The 26,473-nt window shown below is 31.7% G+C and overlaps 1 protein-coding gene across 2 annotated transcripts in view; it reads left to right on the top strand.

The window, feature by feature from the left end:
* Nucleotides 1–26,473, top strand: part of LOC135957872 (uncharacterized) — a 301,876-nt gene that overhangs the window by 215,093 nt on the left and 60,310 nt on the right. For both annotated transcript variants that reach the window (XM_065508702.1, XM_065508691.1), the window contains exons 6-7: nt 3,806–6,555; nt 10,621–11,383. In XM_065508702.1, the coding sequence (XP_065364774.1) occupies nt 3,806–6,555; nt 10,621–11,383 (3,513 nt within the window). The remainder of the gene's footprint in view (nt 1–3,805; nt 6,556–10,620; nt 11,384–26,473) is intronic.

Here is a 26,473-nt window from a genome sequence, read left to right as displayed (position 1 = left end):
AATTTTTGTTTGAGTTTTTTTTTAGTTTCCGCTCTTGTTGTTTCTCTGTATGTGGGCATTATTAACATTGAATAAAAGCTTTGAGTTGATCATTGATCGTAAGTATGGCAACGCTGAATGTTTGCTGCGACTCGTATATTCGAATTGAAAAATATACGAGTTTTGACAGTTAAAGAACATTATAGAAAGTTCACCAGAGATGGCATGTGTATAAATAGTAACCATGGTTGCAGTCGTGAGTTTAGTTTATCAGAGACGCTATTCGAATAAACATCAACTGAGTGCCTTAAATTGTGCTGTATTTTCAAGTGAATTCGTGTACATTATAAAGTGTGTCTGTAACTCTGCGAATTTATAAACGTGTATTAAAAAACACTTTGCGACTATTTAATTCTGCTGTTGTACATTTTAAAATAAAGAGTTGTTACAATTTTTAAACTACTAAACGGCTTTTATTTGCAATCAAAAGTATCCGGTTTATTTAAAGGAAATAATCCAGCGTTTTTAAAAGGTTAAAACGTAACAATATACATATGTCACCAGATATTCGTTAATACCTCAGTCAATTGGATGCACGTTTAATAGTAGTAATTTCCACCAGAAGATCAGTACAGAAGTTAGGTAGCATAAAGTAGGTTTCACACTAAGTCCACTCGAAACAATCCACTCACTCAGTGTATTTAAAGCCGATTCCATACAACTAGATATTGTATCCAGAAATATACCAGATATTAATACCGAAACATCATCAGCATACGCGACTGTTTTGATCCTTCCATACAACTAGATATTGTATCCAGAAATATACAATATGAGCAGCAGAGAATTTATACCCATATTCCACAGAAGTGGCGATAGTACAGTTCCCTATGGGGTTCCATAATTGGCTACTTTTGAAACACTAATGCCGCCTAAGGTAGCACATATGACTCTATACCCAAGTATATTTTCGACTATTCGGCGTAGACATAGATCAATCCCAAGTTCTTCCATCGCAGATAGTATGGCCTGATATTGATGAAGGAGTTCAATATCGTGGAAGGCAACAATTGAATTATCGTTATGTGATAGCGACTCTTCAATAGAGCCAACTAACGAATGTGGAGCTGTATTTCCACAGATCTGCCTTTGGTATAGGTATGTTGGGATTTAGAGATGAGTTCCGTAATAATAGTCAAGTGTACGTCAATCACCCTTTCTAGGGTTTTCAACAGTTAAGTTTCAAGACTAATTGGTCTGTAATCCTTTGGTTTAGTATGAGTCGCCTTACCTCCTTTAAACCGGTCGAAGCTTTTGATAGCCCATTGGATTCATTCCCTGTTCACCGGAACAGAGTTAACATACGGAGCAACTGAATCAGCAGCCTCATTCACAGTCTCATCGCTGACTGGGAGGAAGCCGGGGAAATGAGTGTCAAGTATAACCTCAAGTGTATAACTATTCAGAGTGCATCTATAGCTTGGTACAACTGGAATATAGCTTGGTACAACTGGAGAGATTGATAGAATTTAACGTATTCGGTTAGTCTCAGTGGATCGTTCCACGCCACTAAAGAAGACCAAATCAACAATTTAATTTTAATAAATTTTAAATTCCCAAATTAAAATATTCTTGATAAATATGCAATTAAAACTATAGAGCGAATAACAATTAATGTTTCACAATGGTTTGAAAAAAATGTCCTAAAATAATACAATACTTAAAAAACAGTAGTAATATGTTCTGAGATGTTCCTAGCATAGCTTTCTAAAACTTTCGTCGAAATTTTGCCCACCTATGACCCACTGTACACAAGACAGCATCAGTAAATATAAACAACTTGTGGCCGTAATATCGCATATTAACACAAAAGAGAATTCAAATGTTCTTCTAATGTTTTTGGCCCATTACTGAATAAAGAAAAAACAGCTGAAAGCAAAACATGGCAAAATCTATAACAAAACACCTAAAGATGAGTGTACAATAGGGTGGCCCTTATTTGACACCTTCTTTATTTAAGATGCTGACAAGATCTAAAAATGTTCTCCGTCATCTAAAAACCAAATGCTGAACATTTGAGCAAAATCGTATAACGTTTATATAGACGACACACAGTGGCGTCAATCAATAACAAGTAAGAGAGCTATATTCGGCTGTTCAGAATTTTATATACCCTTCACCAAATTATACTTATATTTTTATAAAAGTATATTTTTTTTAAATATTATTATTTAAACAAAATTAATTTTTTTTGAATTTTTAAAAAATCTTTTTTTGGAAAAAGAATTTATGAAAAAAAATTTTTTTGATGAAAAAAGAATTCGGGTTAAAAAATATTTTTCCCAATTTTGACCCACTGTAGGTCCAACTTACATCGTTGCAATGGACTTTGAAATATCTATCATTACATATCCATATTGTCTATATTAATGACTTAGTAATTTTTGTCCTATTTTTGATCTACATATATCTGTGTAGATCAAAAATTGGGCAAAAATCGAGGTTGTCCTGGTTGTATCTCAGCCATTTGTGGGCCGATTTTGTCGATTTTAAATAGTAACCGAGCCGAAAGAATTCCCGATATATTGATATATGAATCATGTATGTAAGTTATTTGGGGGATACGGAAAGTTGATTTCAACATACAGACGGACAGACGGATATGGCTATATCGACTTCGCTATCTACGGAATGACAAACTTATTTACATATACCCTTGCCACTCATGGCGAAGGATATAAAATAATCTTCCAAATTACGTGTCCGATTGCAAAATTTTCTATGAACGAATCGTAAAGGAAGACATATGCTTTAATAAAATTAAATTGGTGACCGTCCCTTTGGAATATAAACTGAGATGCAGGCGTCAAATCCGACCACTTCTGGCCTGGAAAACTACAGCTTGCAACTTGTACAAATATGAACAGATTTCAATGAATGAAACTTTGTTATAAAGTAAGTTCTTTCAAAGATTTTTAAAACAAGTTTTATTCATTCAAATCTGTTGAAAGTTACAAGCTGTACAATGATTTCCTAACTAGAGGTGGTTGAATTGCACAGCTTGTATTCTAATAAGGTGGTTTCAAATTTCATTTTCTTAAAACCAATATGCTCCTCTACAATTTCCCCATATATCATTTTGCAATGGGACCAGCAGTTTAGAAGAGTCAAATTAATTTTTTCGATTTTATACCATTTTTTAAATGCCACCCTAATATTAAAGTACAAGTAATTTCTAGTTACGTACGGCATCATGGCACATTATATATCTCTTACGTACAATATTTAAGTATTTGCCACATAGAAAAACCCCAATAATGTTTATATTACGTTAAAATAAATTGTTTTTCTCGTTTTCCGTTTTAAAGATTGCGATATTTTCCTTTTGTACAAGTAGTTGTTGTTGAATTTTCATAGGTTTGTTTTGTTTGTTTGTTTTTTTTGTATGAATATAAATAGTAAATAAATTAGAGAGTTAAAATAAAAAAGAAAACTAAAAGGGAAATAAATAATAGACTAAATAAATGTTAAACGTAAATTTATGGAAACAAGATCAAGAGATGTACAGCTTTTTGCAAAAAGAGAAAGAGAGATAGAGAGAGATAAAGATAAAGTAATAAAACCGTTAAGATGAGAGCAAGAAATATTGTTAACGTACTCTTGAAATGATGGAAATGGTGGAAAAAAACATAAAATTGGAAAATTTATTGATGAAATCAACAAATACAGTTGTTGCGTTTTCTCAAAATTCTTTGCTCATATATTTTAATGAAATTTTTTGTTGTTGGCTTTTGCTAAATAATATTTATTTTCATCTTCCTTGTAGATCACTATGGAAAAACGACGTAATACCTTGGATCGTTTTCAACGTTTGGCATTTGGTCGAAAATCATCAGCTAATACAAACGCCGCTAACAGCTCTAGTACTAGCGATACAACAGCAACAGCCAGCGGTTCATCGAAAAATCGCAAGTCTGCCGAAAAAACAGAAAAACTACGCGAATTAACGGAATTGTTAAGGGTGGGAGGAAATCGGTCTTCACCCACACCACCGCCCGTGCCACCACCACGTAAACCCCGATCAGCCGTCATGCAGTCACCATCACAGAGTTCAGAAACACCGGATATCAATGATCATTTGCCGGGCACACCACCAACCTCAATACTAGTGCAATCATCATCATCATCGACATCGGAAGCTACTGCACACAACAACGAAACTCTGCTGTCATTCATGTCGTCGAACAGCGATGATATATTGCCCATGGATCAAGATGAACATGCCAACAACAGCACCTCAAAATCTTCGAGCTATTTACAAAAGCCCGAAGAGGGAGCGGAGCACAAGGGTCGCGCGCAATTAAACGTAAACAATACACAAGATTCCAAGCACACAGCAGCCACCACATCAATGACACCAACAACATCGCCACTCTCCTCTCCCACCATCACAACAAACGTCAGTCTCTCCAATTTGGAATTGCTGGTACAACAACAGCAACAACGAGAAAATTCAAAATCACCTCCCCCACCACCACCGCTGTCACCAGGCAACACTAAAGAACATGTTGTTGCCAACGCCGCTGCTGCTACTGCGGCTCTTTCTGCTGATGAGATTGATGGTGATTTGGATTTTAATGATTCGCTAAGTAGTACGGATATTGCAACGAAACTAGACAAACCAGAATCGCGCACGATTATAGGCTCCTATTGTCAGAAGAGCATACCATTTCGTTCGGCTTCATTTTCGGCCATAGATTACGCGGCGGGTAATTATAAGAAATCAGCCTTAAGTGCTTTAAGAGATCGTTTAAGGCGTGAGAAAACAGTTGATCATACCAGTCCTTCCAGCTCCATATTCAATAGTGTTGTGGATAATCTCACCTGGCCGCGCAAAAAACTAGAGGAAAAGGAAGACGAAGCTAAAGAAATAAACGCTAAACCCCAACCTGATTGGATATATATTCCCTTAAAAGGGAAACCAGAACTCAGTATTAATTTGTGTTATGGCCAGGACAAGACATTAGAGGATGTCATGGAGTCCCCCGATTTAATACCCGAAGAAGAGGTATTTATGGCCGATACCATACAGGAAGTACCTGATAAAGTGGAGGCTGCTTGTGTGGCTACCATGGTGGCGGCTCATGCAAAAATGGAATCTCTTACCGATACCATACAATCAGACAATGATTACATTATAGATGAATCACAAGTACCCATAACAGTGGAAGCGAAAGATCTACAAGAAGCTAAATCGGATACTTTGGAAGAAACTCTGGAAGAAGAGGTTAAACCATTAATAAATCCCCTCAACGATATATTTGAGCCCAATCTAGCCTCTCTAATGGAAAATCAAACTGCCACTACCTATCTGGGAGCTAGATCGGATAGTTTCGAAGAAGCTCTGGAACAAGAAGTTAAACCATTAATAAATCCCCTCAATGATATATTTGAACCTAATCTGGCAACACTAATGGAAGAACAAATACCTTTAGAATCTCCTCCCGACAATTTCCTACAAACTGCCACTACTTGTCTCATACCAGTACCGGTTTATGAGTGTGCTGCCCAAGAATGGGGTTTAGAGAATCCTCCACAAGAATGGGTAGAGGCTACGCCCGAGAAATTTGATGTGATTCCCGAAACCATACAACCCTTAATATCTCTAGATGTTTGTCAAGTGGAAAATGCCGAAACGAAAACACAAAATGAAACAGTGCCCACTATTTCAGTGTCACGATCATCTGATGAACTGGATGAGACAGCCATTTTGCGCAAACAGCAAGACAGACATGAAAATATGGATTCTAGTATAGATTCCACTTCGGTGGAAAGAAGACAGGCTTCTTTGGATAGTCCGGATGTCAAAAAACGTTACAGTCACGATGACATGGAGTTAATCAATGAAAAAAGAGCTTCTTTGGAAAACATACCCACTCGCCACAGTGCTGATGAACGGCGCAAGGCTGACATGTCCAAGCGGCGCAAGGGAATTTACATAGAAAACTGGCATGATCATGCTGAAGGTGATATTTCCCCTTCGGTGCCAAAAACTTTGGCTCTAGACATAACCATAGCCAATTTGAATGCCATTAAACCAGATACTCCGGAAGATAATATCATGTACATAAACAGTCCCTTGACAGATGACAATCGCACACCCGCCTCTTTGTATTCCTTTGATCTTAACACCCCCGAAGCCGAGTGTCAAAACTCACCGGTGTGGACCACCAAAAATCCCATTATGGCTAGTTTTAGTTTGCAAAGTTCTGAGGAAAAAGATGATATTCCTTTGGCCTCACCACCCGTCTCGTTAAGCACTTCACATATAAGTTTACCGCGCAATAATAAAAGTTATCCTTACTTACGCACCGATTCGATATCGGATAATGAAAGTGATCGTACACCACCACCATCTCGCGATCGCACCAGTCCCGCCTTAAGTGATTATGATTTTAAACGTTATTCCAAGCGTCCCTTGAGGGGTCCCTATGGTCAGATGCTGGAGGCTGAAATGAAGAAACCGAATAAAATGCATTTCGAGGAGATTTTGGAGGACCTAAGGGAATCTGATGTGTAAGTTGAAAATGTAATTTAAATTATTTTAGTTACAACTTGCCTTTCAGTTCGAAATAGTAAAAGTTAACTTTAGGGGTACCTTTTTCTATTGCTTAAAGTGAACTTTTACTATTAGGAACTTAAAGGCAAGTTGTAATAATGGCCCTAAGTATGTTAGTTTTAAATTAGATATAATTAAATGGAAATCCGAATGAATCTCTAATTACGAAAGAAGACGATATTACAAGTATAAACAGTTTCTGTATAATTGACATATATTTAACACTCAATCAGATCAATAGTTAAGAAAGCACGTATTTGTGTAACCTGATGTTTAGATCATTGTTAAAGTAGTAGCAATGGATTTTTTAATGTAGACGATATATATTTTTATACCCTCCACCACCACAAGTGGTGAATGAGGGTATATATAAGTTTGTCATTCCGTGTGTAACATTGAGAAATATTCATCTGAGATCTGATCTTAATGAAAGTCGATTGAGCCATGTCCGTCTGTCTGTCCGTCTGTGTAAAACACGCTCACGTCCAAAATACGCAAACAAAATTGGTAGACTCTCAAAAAATATTTTTATTGTTGTTCTAAGCAGTTTGGTATTGAAAATCAGCAAAATCGGTTCAGTAGAACCAGAGCTATGAACCAAAATGTGATACAACCTAAAAAAAATTTACAATTTTCACATATTTTTGGTTATTTGTGTAAATATACTGCAGATAATACCATAAAACTTTACACACGTTATTTTTACAATAAAAGGACTAACTGTAGTAAAAATTATAAGAACCGGTTCATGATATCTCCTAGCCCCCATACAAATTTCTTCTCGAAATATGGTTCTATGGTCTATAAATGCCTTCTGAATTGCAGTATCCATACAAAATTCAGCAACAATGAGTTTCGTGCTAAAAGAAATCACAACACTAAATTTTTTGTGGATCGGCCCATATTTGACCGTAGACCCCATATAAAGTTCATTTCCGAAAATCACTTAAATAAGCATAAATGTCTTATAAATATGGCTATTAAGTTGAAATTCGTCATAAACAATCCCCATAAATACCAAAATCGCTATAGATAATTCTATAATGATCGGCCTATAATTGGTGGGTATTTAAGATTCGGCAAAGCCGAATATACCGTTCTAACTTGTTTTTTCTCCATTACCCCACTTGGGGGCATTTGGCATGTAGATTGCACTGTCCTAATTATTGGAGTTTCGTGCGTCTCAATGTACGATGTTGCCATTAGATCCATTGTTATTGTTTGCATCAGTTTAAGCGGTTGTTGTTCCAGCGAAGTCTGCTGTAGCGGGTCCTCGGATACATATATGATGTTGCCATAAGAATTCAATCGATTGCGTCAGTTTCGTTAATCGGTTGTTGTTCCAGCTAAGTACACGCAGAGAAAAAATATAATTGGGCATGGTTACTGTAACCATTTATATAGTGTTACAAGTTTTTTAACTATATTATAGTCACAGTAACCATTTACATGATTGTGGTAACCATAATATGGTTAACATACGATTCACATGATTGTCTCAACCATATATATGGTTACAGTAAACATATATATGTTTGTGGCAACAGTTTTTGTCAGTTAATTTTTTAAATGATTAAGAGCAAATCAAAAACAAAACTGAATGAAAAACAAGGATGAGAGCTATATTCGGCTGTGCCGAATCTTATACACCCTTCATCAAATTATACTTCAAAATACAAATTTTAAAAATTTTTAGGAAAACAAAATTAATTTTCTTTCCTGTTTTTTTTTAATTTTTTGGAAAAATTTTTTTTTTCAATTGTAATTTAAATTTTTTTTTTTAATTTTTTAAATTTAATATTTTTTTTTTTTTTAAATAAAAAAATTTTTTGGTTTTTAAATTTTTTTTTGGTGATAAAAAAATTCGGGTTAAAAAATATTTTTTCCGATTTTGACCCATTGTAGGTCCAACTTGTATACGTCGTTTTAAAGGTCTTTGAAATATCTATCATTAGATGTCCATATTGTCTATATTAATGACTTAGTAATCCAGATATAGGTCAAAAATAGGTCAAAAATCAAGGTTTTTCCTCATATATCAGGCATTTTTGGACCGATTTTGCTGATTTTAAAATGGAAACTTATCGAAAGCATGTCTGACAGAATTATTGAAGATTTGGATCCCGAAGATATTTGGGGTCTTCAGATTTGATTTCAACAGACAGACAGACAGACGTACATTGCTTAATCGACTCCGCTATCTATAAGGATCCAGAATATAAATACTTTATAGGGTCGGAAAATTATATTGTGGAAATTACAAACGGAATGACAAACTTATATATACCCTTCTCACGAAGGTAAAGGGTACACAAATAGTTTAATTCAATTTGCAGTAGTTTTGAATTAAAAAAATTAATCATTCAAAGGTTAAATAAATTCATTATGAATTAATTCAACGACGAATGAATTCTATTTAAATAATAGAATGGCTGATATTTTTTTAATTTCGATTGAAGATTTTAATGAATTAAGCTCAAATTGAAATAATTAATTCGAAGCTATGTACACAGCGACAATCCATTCAACCAATTAAATATTAAATCGTATCTGTATCGAATCTGTATTTTGCGATCTACAATTTGCCATAGGTTTTCCATGGGATTGAGATCTGTCGATTGAACAGGCCTCTTTAAAACACGTACGAGTACCTTATTGGAGTGATCCCTCGGTTACAATCCCCATTTGCCCTGCGTCTAACAGTTCGGGAACTTATTTACAATTTTAGACTATTGATTACACTGTGCAGCAAGAAAAACCAGCCTCAACAATTCCAATGGGAAATGAAAGTAGACCATTAAGTAAACAGGACTGCCAGAGGGTTTTGAAAAGTTGGGCAATTTTTGAACGCTACCACCAACTTGTTATTCCATTTGAAATAATTGGGGGATTCAAACGGTCTCCTATTAGGTTGTATTGTCATAATGTCCTAAAATATTTTTTTAGTTTAAACAAATTCTTGTTGTGCTGCAAACAAAAAAAGAGTTATTTTATGCCAAACCAATAAACATAGTTCAAAAAGCCCTATTAGTTTATACATTTTTTGTTTGAAACCCAACAAAAATTTGTTTAAACTACAAAAATATTATAGGACATTATTACAATACGACCTAATAGGAGACCGTTTGAATCCCTTAAATGTAAAATTATTAATTTATATTGATACAGATAGCGAGGGAAAAAGTAGCCACACTCCGTTCTAGAGGAAATTTGTTGGTGGAGTAAAAACTTATTTATAGACCGTGAACAAATAAATGAAGATGATAATGGAGCTAATTTAGAGAGTGAAGCAGAAATGGAATCGGTTTCGAAAGATGAGAGTGATGATACGCAGAATTTACAGATTCCATCAACATCAAAAAGACTTCGAACCATATAGTTTAAAATATTTATATTGGTTCCAGTGAACAAAATGTCAACACTGAGTTCATTATAGAAATAAAACTTTTTAAACACACTTCATATAACAAACAAATTAAAAAAAATAAAATTTCAAAATATTCAGATAACATTCTGAAAATAAATTAAAAATGGACCAACTTCAAGAGGCCATAAAAATTAAATTCGAGCTAACTTTTCAAAAACCTTTGTCAGTTTTGTTAAGTTAATTGTGAACTTTCATTTCCCATTGAATTTGTTCAGGTTGGCGGCGATGATCCGAAATTTGTTGCATAGTGTTTTTGAATGATCAATTTTGATTATAAGACAATCGATTGAAATAAATAAAAATAAAAACTTTTAAAATGAATTTTCTCATAAAATTCATTATATTCCAATTTATTTTAAAACATAATCAAAAGAAAATTATCCTGACACTAATGTTGAGAGCAACGAAAGAAGCGGAAACGTGCCACAATTATGTTTATTTACACAATAATAATTATTACAACTAATTTGAATTACAAGTGTCTTTTAACACTTTTAATGTTTTTTTTTTGTTTTTTATACACTTCTTTCAATTTGAGTACATATGTGTTGTTTTTGTTATTATTTTCATATATTCTTTTTTTTTTTGTTCACAGTTCCATACAACCGAGGCGCCAGCGTTCTATACATGATGACGCAGGTGGTCGTAGTAATGTGCCCCATTATTCCAATTCGATGCGTGTGCGTAAAACAACGAACAACACATATTTGCCAGTGCCACAACATACGCGTGCCGCCTCAACACCTTCGCAAATCGAAAATGTCAGCAGTAGTAGCAGCAGAAATGGCGCCGCTGGCACCGAACACTACGATGACGATGATGCGATTATCAAAGTAAAGCCGTTAGAGAAGAAATGTCAAAGTACTTTGGATACCACAACCATAGGCAGAGATGAGTTACTGACAACAACCACCACCCCCGTTGCAGTGGCAACAACTGTGGCCATCACACCCACCACCAGCACTTGCAAAGCTACGAAATCATCTAAGTCTGCGGCGATATTGCAACGCGAACAAAAACGAGCTTCCTCCGAGGCGCCCGTCTCAAAGACACACAGCAAACGCAGTCAATCAATGAGCAGCACCGAAAAACCAAATGCGGCACACTTGCAACATGTGCACCAGCAAAAACGCAGTCTAGACGTTACAAGTAGCAATAAAACAAATAAAACTAATCACAGTAATGGTGCAACAACAGGCAACAAAGCTGCTGGAACAGTATCAGGACAAACAAGTAATACCACTTCAACGTCATCGTCGTCGACCACAAATATCCTGCCCACGCCTGAATTGTTGGCTCAATTGCTAAAAGGTTCCAGTGAAAAATTACTGTCGGAACAACGTCAGCAAATGTATGCGGTAAGTTGTTGTTGTTATTGTTTTAAATTTGCTACTATATTTTTGTTGTGGTAGTTGGTTGTTGTTCTTGATAAATACTACAACATTAAGAACACATACACACAAATTATTACGAAAAATACAGATTTGTGTGTATAAAAGATAATTTTAAAATAAAATCAATAGGTAACGCAACAATTTCTCATTTATAGCAGGGGAAGGTTTCCCTTAATGAAATCCGTAATGGTTATTTTATGGATTTAATGGTTACTTTAAGATATTTTAAAAACAAGTAAGAAGGTATATTCGGTGAATGCCGACCATATTATACTACACTGATTAAATGAGCAAAACACATTTTATTGGTTTTTGGAAGTGAACCTTATATCGGTCCCGTGATTTCTTTCTGCTAAATATTATTTGGATACCAATATATTTAAGAGTTTTGTTCAATTTATGCGCAACATTTTTCAAAGTGAGGTGAAGTAATTTGCCTAACAAAACTAGTTTAACAAATTTTTAAAATTTTCCAATTTTTTTTTAAATTATTTTGTTTTATTGTGAGGTTACTTCCCCTGTACTCAATTATCAATTTAAAAAATAACTGGTACATAAATCCATAGAATACCAGCAGACGATTATAATGAAGCATGTTTTACTACGCACTTTTGTCTGCAGACGAATATCGACCAGCAACAGGTTTTTTCTGTTGTTCTTGTTATTTTAATAATTTTTCTTACGTTTGTGTTTTTATGCTCTCTTGGATTTAAATTAAAAAAAATACAATATTTTTGCTTCTACGATACAGAACAGTGAGGCCGAAAAATATATGACCAATTGTACCAACTAATTTGGAAAAATTGTACTTTTGTGGCTTCAAATTGTAACAAAAATCACACAAAACAAGAAAGAAGAAAATTTAAGGGGGTGAAGGGCTCGGATCCAAGGGATGAAAACAGGGAAAAACAAGTAAGAGATCTATATTCGGCTGTGCCGAATCTTAGATACCCTTCACCAAATTATAATTAAAAATTATTTTTTAAATATTTATAGGTACACAAAATTAAAATTTGTTTTCAATTTTTTTTATAAAAAGTTTTTTTTAATTTTTTTCTTTTCGAAATTGTTTTTCAATTTTTTTAAAAAAAGTTTTTTCCAATTTTTTTTTTTTAATTTTTAAAAAATTTTTTTTTGGAAAAATAATTTATGACAATAAATTTTTTTCCAAAATGAGCTCTCTTTTTTAATTTGTTTTTTTACTCAAATGAAAGCTTAGGTCCATTCCTTTAAGAGCTTTTTGGTCTCTTAGTGTGATGCGAGGGGTCTATCTATCAAAATAAATATTTTGTAACTCAAGATATACAATTTTTGGTTTTAAAACATTTATTTTGATACTATCCTACTTGCATCCCACTAAGCAACCAAATAGGTCTTAAAGGAATAGGCCCAAGCTTTCTTTTAAGCAAAAAAAAATAAAAAAGGGCCCATTTAAAAAAAAAGTTCGATTTTGCAAAAAAGGTCAAAAATTGCATATTTTGAGTTACAAAACATTTATTTTGATAGATATCTCACTCGCATCCCACTAAGCGACTAAATAGGTCTTTCGTCAAAAAAGTCAACAAAGTTTTTGATTTTGCAAAAAAAATCAAAAATTGCATGTTTTGTTTGAGTTACAAAATTTTTTTTTGATAGATATCGAACTCGCATCCCACTAAGTAACCAAATAGGTCCTCAAGGAAAATATCTACTCTTTATTTTAAGAAAAAATGGCCCATTTTGAAAAAAAGTCAAAAAAGTTTTTGATTTCGAAAAAAAAAATATTAAAATTATTTTATTTTTTTTTTAAATATTTTTTTTTGAAAGATTGAAGAAATAGCTATCTTAACTATTTGGGACATATTTTGCTAAGAACAATAGGTAATATGTTCCATGGATGAGAAAAATGACATGTTTGACCAAAATGTAAAATTTTGACCCCCTCTACCTCCTAGAGTTCTTGACCGATCTTGTTGAAAATTTTTATCTGAATTACTATCTAATAGGTCTAACTTTGGTTTCATCCTTTCTACATTTTTTATTTGCAACCCCACAGAGTATATATATTCTAGATCGTTATAAATGGCGAAGCCGATATAGCCCGATATGTCCGTCTGTACGTCTGTATGTTGAAATCAACTTTACCTAGCCCCCAAAGAACTTACATACATGATTCATACATCAATATATCGGGAATTCTTCCGTCTCGGTTGCTAAAAAAGATCCGGGGCAATCTCGATTTTTTTACTATTTTTGATCTATATCTGTATTACTAAGTCCTTAATGTACAGAATATGAATATCTAACGATAGATATTTCAAAGTCCATTGCAACGATGTATATAAGGCTATAGTAAGTTGGACCTACAGTAGGCCAAAATCCGGAAAAATATTTTTTTACCCAAATTGTTTTTGATCAATAATTTTTTTGTCATAAATTTGTTTTCCCAGAAATATTTAAAAAAAAATAATCTTAAAGTATAATTTGGTGAGAGTTATATAAGATTCTGCACATCCGAATATAGTTCTCTTAATTGTTTTTGATAGTTTTAGAATTAATTACCTGTTCTGGTTGAAATCGGCCCATAATTTGGCCTAGTTAGTCCCCATACAAAAACATAAAAGAGTTAATTATCTAACAATCATGATAAAATTTGCCAAGTGTTAGCTAAATTCTCTACGAGATCTTAAGTTTTCCCTAATTAATTTTTCACGAAAAAAAAACACATTTTGTCTAAAAAATTTCAAATTGAAGTTACATTTTTATTTATTTTACAATTTAATTTATTATTAGGAATCCCGAAATTCCCAATAAAGTTTTGAAAAATCTCCAAATTGGGATTTTTATACCCTTCACGTTCGTGAGAAGGGTATATATAAGTTTGTCATTCCGTTTGTAATTTCTACATTTTTCATTTCCGACCCTATAAAGTATTTCCGACCCGATTAAGCAATGTCCGTCTGTCTGTCTGTTGAAATCAATTTTCTGAAGACCCCAGATATCTTCGGGATCCAAATCTTCAATAATTCTGTCAGACATGCTTTCGAGAAGTTTGCTATTTAAAATCAGCAAAATCGGTCCACAAATGGCTGAGATATGGGGAAAAACCAGGACAACCTCGATTTTGTACCTATATCTGGATTACTAAGACATTAACATAGACAATATGGATATCTAATGATAGATATTTCGAAGACATTTGCAACGACGTATATAAGACCATAGTAAGTTGGACCTACAATGGGTCAAAATCGGAAAAAAAAATTTGGAATTTAGAAATTTTTGAAGTATAATTTGGTGAAGGGTATATAAGATTCGGCACAGCCGAATATAGCACTCTTACTTGTTTTTTTTTAGTTTTTTGGCTAAAAATATCCATGCCAGGGCCGGGGTTATTGGAACCCTTTACAAAATACTTAAGAACATATTGGGCCATCTATAATGGTTTCCTAGTTATAGTTATATTTGCAAAAAGTACAAATTCCTTATAAATATTCTTAGAAATTTTTTAGATAACTTAAAAAGAAAAAAGTATTATTTTTCCAAAAAACTAGAGACTTGGTTATGCAACATCCTTTGATTTCATCCATATAATAATCACACTAAATATTATTTTAATTAAAAAACTAAAAGAGGAGGAAAGAAGTTAAAGGAGTTGTAAAAAATACAGAAATTGCACTACCATCTTAGTTATTAAACTACTATTTAAAAAGCATTTCGATGTATTTGTTGAAATTAATTGAACTAAATCTTATAACAAACGTGACGGGAAAATATGTCGCATTATAAATGTCATACTAAAAGTTAAAAAAACAAGTAAGACTAAAGATTATACTGAGTACATGAGCAAAAACTAGTTTCTTTTAAAACTTCAATAATTTATATTCGTGAGTGATTGAATCAGATATGATCAATTATGGACCGATCGCCATTCAATTAGGTTTTGTTATTTATGTCTATATGGATCTTATTCCTGTTAGGTTGTATGTGGCTGCGAACATTTTTAAGAGATTTATGCTGATTAAAGTTATTTTCCGAAGTGGGCCTTATATGGGAGGTATGACTAATTATGGACCGATCATCGTAAAATTAAACGACATGACATCCGTAAATATAAAACTTATTTGGAGAGAAAAAAAGTTATATTTCTGGAGGACATGTTTATAAGCAAGTTTCAATTGGGTTAAAAAAAGCATATGTCAAATTTGATGGAAATATCTTCAAAATTGATTCCTGTTCTTTGCGTACAAGGTTTAGCTAGATGGACGGACATACATAGTTGAATCAGTAAACTTGAAGGTGGGTGTCAGACTAATATTTTTGGGTACTAGGGTGATATTAAAATCGAATCCAATTTTTTCAACATGATTTTAAAAATGAAGTTACAATTTGCTGATTTTTTCTTTTTTTCTAAATGCAGTCGAAATCGAGTTCTATTTTTGTTGCGTTCTTGATTCCATTTTCATTGCTAATATATTTAAATAAATTTGCACTAAACTTAGTGATATAAAAATGAAACAAGTAAAAACTTTATTGATATTTCATTATTTTGTTTACTGTTCAAATGCCTAGGAATGTCGCGTTCTGGACTACTTTACTTCATGTTTTATTTTTAATGAAAGGTTGGTACTATTCAGAATGTATTGTATCTCAAAAATGTACCAACTTTATTTTTTACCCTCTCTACAAAATAATTTCGAAACTCTTTTTTTCCATTATAATACATGTACATGAGTGTATGTATGTTGTTCATTCCCGTGGTTCTGTTACTTGCAACCCCATAAATTATTTGTTGCCAATGTTTACGTATGAGTATGTGCAATATTTACAGCAATTTGAACAGGCAATATGTGTAAATATTCATACAAAATGAGAATATTTAGATACACATAAACTTACATAAATATGTATGTACATTAGACAGGCCCTTAAAAATTAGATTTTTCCATTATTAGCTAAAACCAGAACTCGTGCCGTACATCATTTGAAAGTTGTTAAATTAAGTAAATAATGGTACATTTTCTTTGATTGTTTAAAAGGTTTTCCAATTTAAATAATATTTTTTAAAGCTTTGAAAGAGTTGTCGTTAATTTTTCGACGTTATATATTTAGTGTAAGCGGCATTTTTTATATTATTTACTCATTTGAGTAATGATCGTTCGATTAATCGAATAACTTCTTACGAGTAATTACTCCAACAATTTAAAAATTACCATTTTCGAATAACGAATAATTCGAAAAATTTTTTGTAGAATAATCGATTAAAACGAATAAATTTATTAAATTTCTTAAAAGTTTTAATTCCATATTTATATAAATAAAAAGTAAGAGAGCTATATTCGGCTGTGCTGAATCTTATATACCCTTCATCAAATTATACTTCAAAATACAAATTTTAAATATTTTTAGGTAATAAAAATGTATTAATTTTTTCAAAGTTGTTTTTTCATGTTTTGGAAAAAAAATTTTTCGAATTGTTATTTTAATATTTTTTTTTAAATTTTAAAATTTTTTTTATTAAATTAAAAATTTTTTAAAAAAAAATTTTTGTTTTCTAATTTTTTTTGGTGAAAAAAAAAATCGGGTTAAAAAATATTTTTTCCGAATTTGACCCATTGTATGTCTTACTAAAGTCTTCTATACGTCGTTGCAAAGGTCTTTGAAATATCTATCATTAGATATCCATATTGTCTATATTTATGATTTAGTAATCAAAAATAGGTCAAAAATCGAGGTTGTCCTGGTTCCTCATATCTCAGCCATTTGTGGACCGATTTTGCTGATTTTCAATAGGAAACTTCTCGAAAGCATGTCTGACAGAATTATTGAAGATTTGGATTCCGAAGATATCTGGGGTCTTCAGAAAATTGATTTCAGCAGACAGACGGACAGACAAACAGACAGACATGGCTTAATCGACTCCGCTATATATAAGGATCCAGAATATATATACTTTATGGGGTCGGAAAATTATATTGTGGAAATTACAAATGGAATGACAAACTTATATATTCTTACGAAGGTGAACGGTATAATAATGATTTACAAAAATTGTACTGTTTCTGAAATTCGACATATAACTAAAGATAAAGAGAGTCTTTCGATCACTGTAGATTAGTGGATCGATAGCTCCTTCTATAAATATATAAATATTACTGGAAAAAGTTACAATTATAAAAGCAAGTCTTTTAAAATGTTTAATTTAGGACTTGAACCAATGAAAATAAAAGGTACGGAATAAAATATTTGTTATTTAGTAAAAAAAGGCTGAATGATAAGAATTGATTTTGAAACAGAAATTTTAGGGTCTAAACAAGACGGGCGGCCGAAATATTAGCAAAATCGCAATTAATAATCAAAATATTATCTTAGATTAACCTTTAACCTTTTCAAAACGTTGGTTTATTTCCTTTAAATAAACCGGATACTTTTGATTGCAAATACAAGCCGTTTAGTAGTTTGAAAATTGAAACAACTCTTTATTTATTTAAAATGTACAACAAGAGAATTAAATAGTCACTCAATGTTTTTTTATACACGTTTATAAATTCGCAGAAATACAAACACACTTTATAATGTACACGAATTCACTTGAAAAACACAGCACACTCAGATGATGTTTATTCGAAAAGCGTCTCTGATCAAACTAACTAACGAGTGCAACCGCTGCCACTATTTATAACACTGCCATCTGCACTCTAGATTGCTCTTTAATTGTCTAGAGCTTTCTAATACATACGCCATCTGTGGTGTACTTTCTACAATGTTCTTTAACTGAATATTCGAATTCGAATATACGGTCACAGCAAACAGCGTTGCCACACTTACGATCAATGGTCAACTGAAAGCTTCTAATCAATGTTAATAATGCCCACAGATATGTTACAGTTTGCTATTACAGCACTGTTATTTGAAAGCTTTATGCTATTTTTAAATAAGCCGTTAAAATCGTTGTATTTGAATTCAAGTACAATTTCGTAACAATATAAACAAGTGATGTTATTAACCGCGTACGTAAGTGTTGCAAAATATTTAATAAATCTAATGGTAAACTCAAAATATTGCAAACCTACGTTTTGTTGCAAGAAAAACATGGAGTTCGTCTTATACATGCTATTAAACATCGTTGGACATATTTGTCTAACATGGTAATAAACTTTCTGCGTATCTATAAATGCGTCAATCATGCACTGTCTGACTTCAAATTAGCCACGTTCAATGACAATGATATCAATCTTTGGACAGATTTGTGTAATTTCCTAAGACCTGAGATAGATATGTGAATAATTCATTTACTAAAGGATTAGTTACTCATTTTAAAACCCGCATTAATGAACGACATGAAAAAGTTCTTAATACGTTTATATTGTACTTAAATTCAGGATCATGTCCAACTAGCTAAAATTTTTTAAAGCGTAGCTCCAAAACGGAATCTAAAGAGTTTGTTAGTCAATTGTTTTGTAGATTGTTCGTGAAAGAATCTGATGAAATTTTAATGATAGACTTTGTTATCGAATGTTTTTTCAACCAATACTTGAGTTGATAACTTTAACGTTATTTTTTGTTTTTATTTAACAATAAAATATTATAAAATCTACATCAAAACTTCATTCTTTAATTTAAAAAAAAAATAATTTTTCGAATAATTCGATTAATTATAAACGTCTGATCGACCTATTCGAACAAGTGAAAATCAGTTATTCGAATTATTCGTTTTATTCGAACAAGATAAAAATCGAATAATTATATTATAGTATTATTTACCCATAATTTTGCATGTAGAAGTTGTGTAAACATCTATTTACTACACAGAAATGCATGTAAAATATGCTTAAACTATTACTTATTGCTCATTATATTATCAGAGAAAACTTTCATATGAAATAATTGTTTTATACCTTGTTGGAAAGTTAATTACCTCTAGAAAATAAAATTTATTTCAAATTTTTTAATAAATATATTGAAAATTTACTCAATTTTACAACATTCAAACGATTTTCGGCAGGGGTTTTAGTTAACCGATTGCACTTAAATTTTGCAATAATTAATTTTAGCTAGTAATTAATAAACAAAAAAGAAAATCCATCCAAAGAAAATGTATTTTTTGAGGGTATGTCTAATGTACATAATATTTGTATGAAAATACGCTTCTTTTCTGTCTACATAAGTCTGGTACTCGTACAACATTGTAATTGTTTGATTATTACTCGTGCACTTTGTTTTCCATTTATTTAATACTGATTCTACGCAATTTTCTATTAGTTACGCATGTTTTTTCCACTTATTTATTTATTTGTTTCTTTTTACGTTGTTTTAGTACATTTTCAGTTGTGTATTGTTTTGGTACTTTTTTTTCTGTTGTGCTAAATGTTTGTGAGCACTTACAAATGAATTGACCCATTATAAACATGATTTTTATATCAGTCTGTTGTTTTTTTTTATTTTCAATTATTTTTTTTTCTTTAGTTTTTACACCATTTTCATATTGGTTCCCCATTATTTATACTGACTATTCAAAAAACACACACACTCTTTCAAAAGCATGTTGTTGTTTTTTTTTTGATTTTCTTACGGTTAATGGGGAGCATTGAGCAAAGAGGAAGAGAGTTTATGCCTTATTTCGTGAGGTTATGTGAGAGTGTTTGTGTGTTAGGGTTAGGGTGGCCCTTATTTTACAACTTTTTCGATATTCGATGCTCTCAATGTCCATCATTGTTCTCCATCATCTAAAATTGAAATGCTGAAAGAAAGAAATAAATAGATTTTTGAAATTTTTTTTAAAAAAATGTGAGACCCAATTTGGCGTTTAATTTTTCTAATTAACCGTAAAGACTTTGGTATCTTTGGTGACCGTCACTGAATTTTTTTTCTCGCAAAAAGGGTCAAATTGACACCTAAAGAGAGCTAGAGGGTTAAGATCTTCCACAAAAATGATCCCCATAAAATTCCCCAATATAATTCTGACAATAAGAATTCTCTCAGACATTAACTTACATTTTTTTCATTTAGTATAACGATTAAAAAAATTAAAACTTTGACCCACTATAACAAAAATTCTGACTAGCTGGACTATAAGTTTATTCTACAAAAATGATCTACTCAACATGTCCTTTCAGAATTATAGGGTCGCTATTCGGTTCAAAAATTCGGTTGGACTGTGTCATTAATGATTTTTCAATAAATTGGGTGCATGACTTAAAAATGCGGAATTTACAACTTATATATCATTTTAAAGGGAACGTATCTGTAATTTAGTATAACTTAGTTATTAAACATTATAGTGTAAACAATAACGGTGTTTTGCTTCGAACATTTTGAATTTTCTAAGAGAGCCTAAGAGAGCGTATGTGAAGCCCGGCCAAAAAAAAACAAATATCCATTGCTCTAAGGTAAAACTATGTATTTCGTGTCAACAAAAGGGTCCTGAAGTCTTTCAAGACCATAACAGGGAACCTTTATAGAATGCAACTGACTCCTTTGAAGCGATCATGTGCCGAAAAAAGCCCAAGATATTTGGCCAGATAATATTTCATCAGGACAACGCTAGGCCATATGTTGCAATACCTGTTGAAAACTATTTAGAAAGAAGTGATTTGGAAGTTTTGCATCACTCACCTTATAGCCAAGACCTTGTCCCGTCCGACTATTGTTTTTTTCGATCGATGCAGAACACTCTCTCTGCGATACGCTTCACTTTGCAAAAGAGTATCCGATATTGACTTGATTCGTTCTTGGCTTCAAAAGATGAGCAGTTCTTTTGGCGCGGAATCCTTATGTTGACAGAAAGAGATGAAAAGGTCATAGCTAACAATGATCCAATATAATACTTTGAATAATATTATATTGTTTCAAAATGCAAGCTAAAAATTTTAAAGACTTCCGCATTTTTAAGTCATGCTACTTATAAAATATTAAAATTTCCTGACCCATTATAAGTAATTTGACATTAAAGAAATCTTATTTCTAATCCCAAGTTTTACATTTTCAAATGTTTATTAAGCAAACAGTCAAAAAATTGCTTTTGATCCTAAATGACAATTAAAAGCGAAAATTTTAACAGATGTACTTATTATATTTTAGTGTGGAACCGATTTGGAATTGACTGATTTCGAAAAAATTTCGTTTTTGGTCACAAATTTGTGAAAATAATTCCTTAAAGAAAAATTTCGCTGCCTATTTTTTGATATTCAATGTCCGATTGTTATATTGCTAAGCCCAAAACTGGAAACTTTAAATAAAGTGTTCAACCTCTAAACGTTATCCGATTTTGCTAAAATTTTCTGCATTTGTTTTCTACACCGAGAAAACAGATCCTTAGAAGCAACCGAATTTGTTGTCAATCGGTCGCACACATAGAATTTTTAGATTATATCAACAGAAAGTTAGTTGATAAAGAAGAACATCGGTTGAAGCAACCAAACTTTTTTTACCCCTTCTAAAATTTGGTCAATAAGGTAGAAAAAATCATTCGATTGGCTACAAAGTAAGAACGAATCTGTTGTCTCCGTGTAGATGACGGAAAACAATTTCAGATATTGGAAGCTACAAAAATCCCAAAGGTTTAAAATAAGGGCCACCCTAGTGAGAATGTATGTTTTTTTTTATATACAAGGCCACTGAGTGCCATACTCAATGTTATATTAATGATTGTTTTATTTTCTTTTTTAAATAAAATTATTTATACGCTGATTTTTCCTTATATTTTGAGGGATTATTTTGTTTACTAACTGATTTGCTTACACTCTCCCTATCTCTCTCAATTCCATTTTCTCTTATATGTTTTCTTTTTTGTTTATTAAAATAAAAAAGCTTTTATTTTTCATATTTTGTTTTGTAAACAAAATTTGTGGTTGTGGTTGTATGTGTTTACAAAGCTTTTTATTAAAAGCTTTTACTTTTATTAACCGGTATTTTTAAATGTAGGATTTATTCAAAATCTAATGATTTTAAAGTGTGCTCTCATGTACAATATGTTTATTTTAAATTATGAGACTTTTTTTACAGTGGCATCAAAGAGACTTTTGGAAAACTTAACGCAAATTTATTTTCTAACCTAAAAATATTTAATATGACAAATAAGTTGGCTACTATTTGAATAAAGAACGAATTAGGAAATTTAACGAAACTAAATTTTTCTAAACGAAGCCTTTGAAACAATTTTTTTTTGCATTTCTATTAAACAAAGGTTATTTTCTTTTATTAATTTGAAATCAAACCTTTTAAAAATTATTTTTTGATATAATTACATATTTAAATTAGAAAAGTCTAATCTAATTTTGCAGAAATAATGAAACTTTATTTTTAAAGCAAAGCATTGAAATTTAAATTTTTTACATTTCTATTAAAGCAAGTTTATTCTAAAATTAAATCTAAAAAAATTTCATACTTAACGAACTTTTTAAAAACTTAACGATAGTTTATTTTTTGCACTGAACCATTTAAAACTTAATTTTTTACATATTTGTTTAACTTAGATTAATTGTGATTTAATTTTAATGAAATTCCTTACCTAACTTACTTTTCAAAAACTTAACGAAACATTATATTTTCAACTAAAGCATTTAAAACAAAGTTTTTTACAAGACTATTAATCTAAGTTTATTATTTAATTAATTCTAATAAAATTTCAAACATAAAAACTTTTAAAAAACTTAACGAAACCTTATTTTATAAACCGAGTATTTTAAAAAATATTTTTTTACATATTTGTTTAACTTGGATTAATTAAGGATTAATTCTAAAACAAAATCATACTTAACGAATGTTCTAAAAACTTAACGAAACTTAATATATTAAACGAAGCACCTTAATTTTATTTTTGTAGAATTGTATAAAACTAAGTTAAATTTGTAATTAATTCTAAAGAAATTTCATACTTAACGAACTTTTAAAAAACTTAACGAAACTTTATTTTTTAAACTGAACAAATTTAAATACATTTATTAACATTTTTGTTCAACTCAGATTAACTGTGGTTTCAATCTAAAGGAATTTAATACTTAACGAACTTTTAAAATATTTAACGAAACTTTATTTTTTAAACTCAACCATTTTAAATATATTTATTACCATTTTTGTTTAACTTAGATTAACTAAAGTTTCAGTCTATAGAAATTTAATACCTAACGTACTTTTAAAATATTTAACGAAACTTTATTTTTTAAATTGAACCAATTTGAATATGTTTTTTAGCATTTTTGTTTAACTTAGATTAACTTTAGTTTCAATCTAAAGGAATTTAATACCTAACGAACGTTTATAATATTTAACGAAACCTTATTTTCCCACCGAACCGAATTTGTAATTAATTCTACTTAACATTTCATACTTAACGAACTTTTAAAAATCTTATTTAAACTGATTCATGTAAAAGTTAAATTCTAACATATTTGTTTAGTTTTGATTAATTGTGGTTTATTACTAAAATCATTCTATACTTAATTATATTAACAAAATACTTAATAAAATGTTATTGTTTACGCGAATACCAATTTTAAAATGCAATTTAGTTGCAAAAAATATTTTCTTACTTCTAACTTTACTTTATTTTAGTATAGTATTTCTCATTATTTCCAAAATATCCCTTACTTATCCACATTAATTATATCTACTTAATGTTATTAAACAAATTCCAAAGAAACACCAATATCTAGCCATTCATTAAACCAAAATAAATTTAACCAGAATTTTTATAAATTTTATTGAACAATTGCAACATTTGTTCACACACCATTAAAACGATTCTCAATTCAAACACAATGATTTTCATATAGACCCCAGATACTACGCACATCTCTACACAAAACTTTAAGACCTTTACGTAAATAAACAAAAAAAAATCACACCAAAGGACAGACACACAAAAAGCCAAACAAACAAATACAAAATTGAACCGAACTGAACACAAAGAACCCCACAAACAAAAAAATAAAGCTAAGTGCCACATGCAATTTACCACTTGTCGAATGCAAAAACCAATCCAACCAAAAAAAGCGAAATGAAAAAATAGGAAAAGTGGATATTTAGAGCAAAAAAGCAGTAGATGTAAACTTTACAGCTTCAAGAAGAGTATCAAAAGGTGGAGAGAGATAACAAAATATAAACACTCATTAAATGGATCGAACGAATCGGCGGATGTAGAAGGGAATCGAAGAAAACTGTTGCTACTATTAAGGCAGCTAAAGTACTTGAGTACACATGTAACCAATAATGAGTGGGCTAGTGATACTGAGAGTTGTAAAAGAGATACATACAGTGAGAAAGAGGTAGCAAACTAGAGAGCTTTGTAAGTTTTACAGTTGCATAAAAGCGCATGTGGGGAGATGGGTTAAAATTATAAGAGATATGATTTGTTATAATAGGGATGCCAAGGTTTTTTTTAACATTCAAGTACTATTAAACATTTCCTGGAAAACACAATAAATATATCTTTTTTAGGCAAATTACAAAAGCACTTCTTTCAATAAATCTCAAATATTTCCCTACTCTTTCAAATAAGTGATTTTTAACAGACCTCTGTTTTTGATTAGATATCCATATTTGATTAAATTTCTTTAAATGGAGCGAGCGATCATTGAAGTATTAAAAGCCAAAACATGTCATCGCTTACATCTAAGTACTCTTCTGATGGAATTACTTCATTACAAATTTATCTTTAACTTTCGTTGTGTTTTGTCTAGGGAACATTTCAGTTTATGATCAGGGAAGGCGCCATATTTTTCGTGCCTACTCAGAGAAAACAGATTCAGGATAGCAACCGAATTAGTTACCAATCGAATGATTCTACTTTAGTGACCGAATTTTACAGTTGTGGCTACAAACGTTTGGATGGTTCAACCGAAAAATTCTATGTATGCAACCGAATCATTCGATTGGAAACAAATTCGGTTGCTGTATTCTATATTCTCTGTGCATATAATAAAGGATGTATATCGGTATTTTGGCAGATAAAACAATACAACTTTCTATTAAAGCTACTTATCCGCATACACCGTAATCGGCACCGAAAACGAAATTCCATACATTTGCACCGAAAAAAGTTCGTTTCAGAAATCGGCAACGAAAATTGGGAACGAAACGGCAACGATCAGTAACGAAAAACCTGTCATTTGGGGCCGGAACGAAAACAACTTCAAGTAGGTTGTTTTCGGTGCTGTAGGAACGAAATTATTTTAATTATTTTTTTATTTCAAATTTAAAGAAAATCAAAATCAATAAAAAAATAAATTTTCTTTACTGGAAGAAAATAATGAAATTGTATTTAATTTCCAAATGACAACTTAAAAAATAATTTCGTTTCTGTTTTAGCCGCAACGCACCCAACTGAAACGAAAACAATTCAGAAATGAGACGGTGACGAACACCAAGGTTTTTCAGTTTTCGTTATCGGCGCCGATTACGGTGTATGCGGAAATCCAGCTTTAGGGGTTCTGCATCGAGGTTCATATTAAGCTACTTCTCATGGATTAGTCCATAAATTCATTGCAGGAACTGAAGTAAGATTCGCTGGGCAGTTGAATGTCCACATGCTTGTCATACGTTTGAGACGGCACGATATATGCGGTAGAAGTAGGCATTAAGCCTGTAGCTGCATTGCTCTTGTGTCTCCGTGTCTACTATGGGTGACCTCCATGTATTTTTGGTCTCTCTCTTCAGATCCAATGGATTCTGCAAATACCTCTGTATGTTTTTATACATATAATCGGGGAATATTCCAGATGTGAGATGACGAAGCTAGGATGACTCCTCCTATTTAGTCATCAAAACGTTGTGTTACATTTCTGGGATGTTTACTGGGATGTTCCGGTGTTATTTACGGTGCATTTTACTCTGTACGGCAGCATTCTGGTAGCCTTGGATATTTCAACACCCACCAAAGGTGACTTACACTGGAACTTTTCAACTCAACTCTTAGCGGCCAATAGTCTTGGAGGTAGCTAAGAATAATTTTGTATCCCTTTGAGAACCATATTTCTACTTCGAAATTTGTGCAAAATTGCAGTGACATGAGCTGTCAAAGGTGGTCCAATAATTTTTTGGATAGTTCACAGTCGGGCGTCAAGATTGAGCTGTACT

The sequence above is a fragment of the Calliphora vicina genome, chromosome 1 (assembly GCF_958450345.1).
Source record: "Calliphora vicina chromosome 1, idCalVici1.1, whole genome shotgun sequence".
Lineage (NCBI taxonomy): Eukaryota > Metazoa > Arthropoda > Insecta > Diptera > Calliphoridae > Calliphora > Calliphora vicina.
Note: the sequence above shows the minus strand (reverse complement) of the source record. Positions and strands in the feature narration are given on the sequence as shown.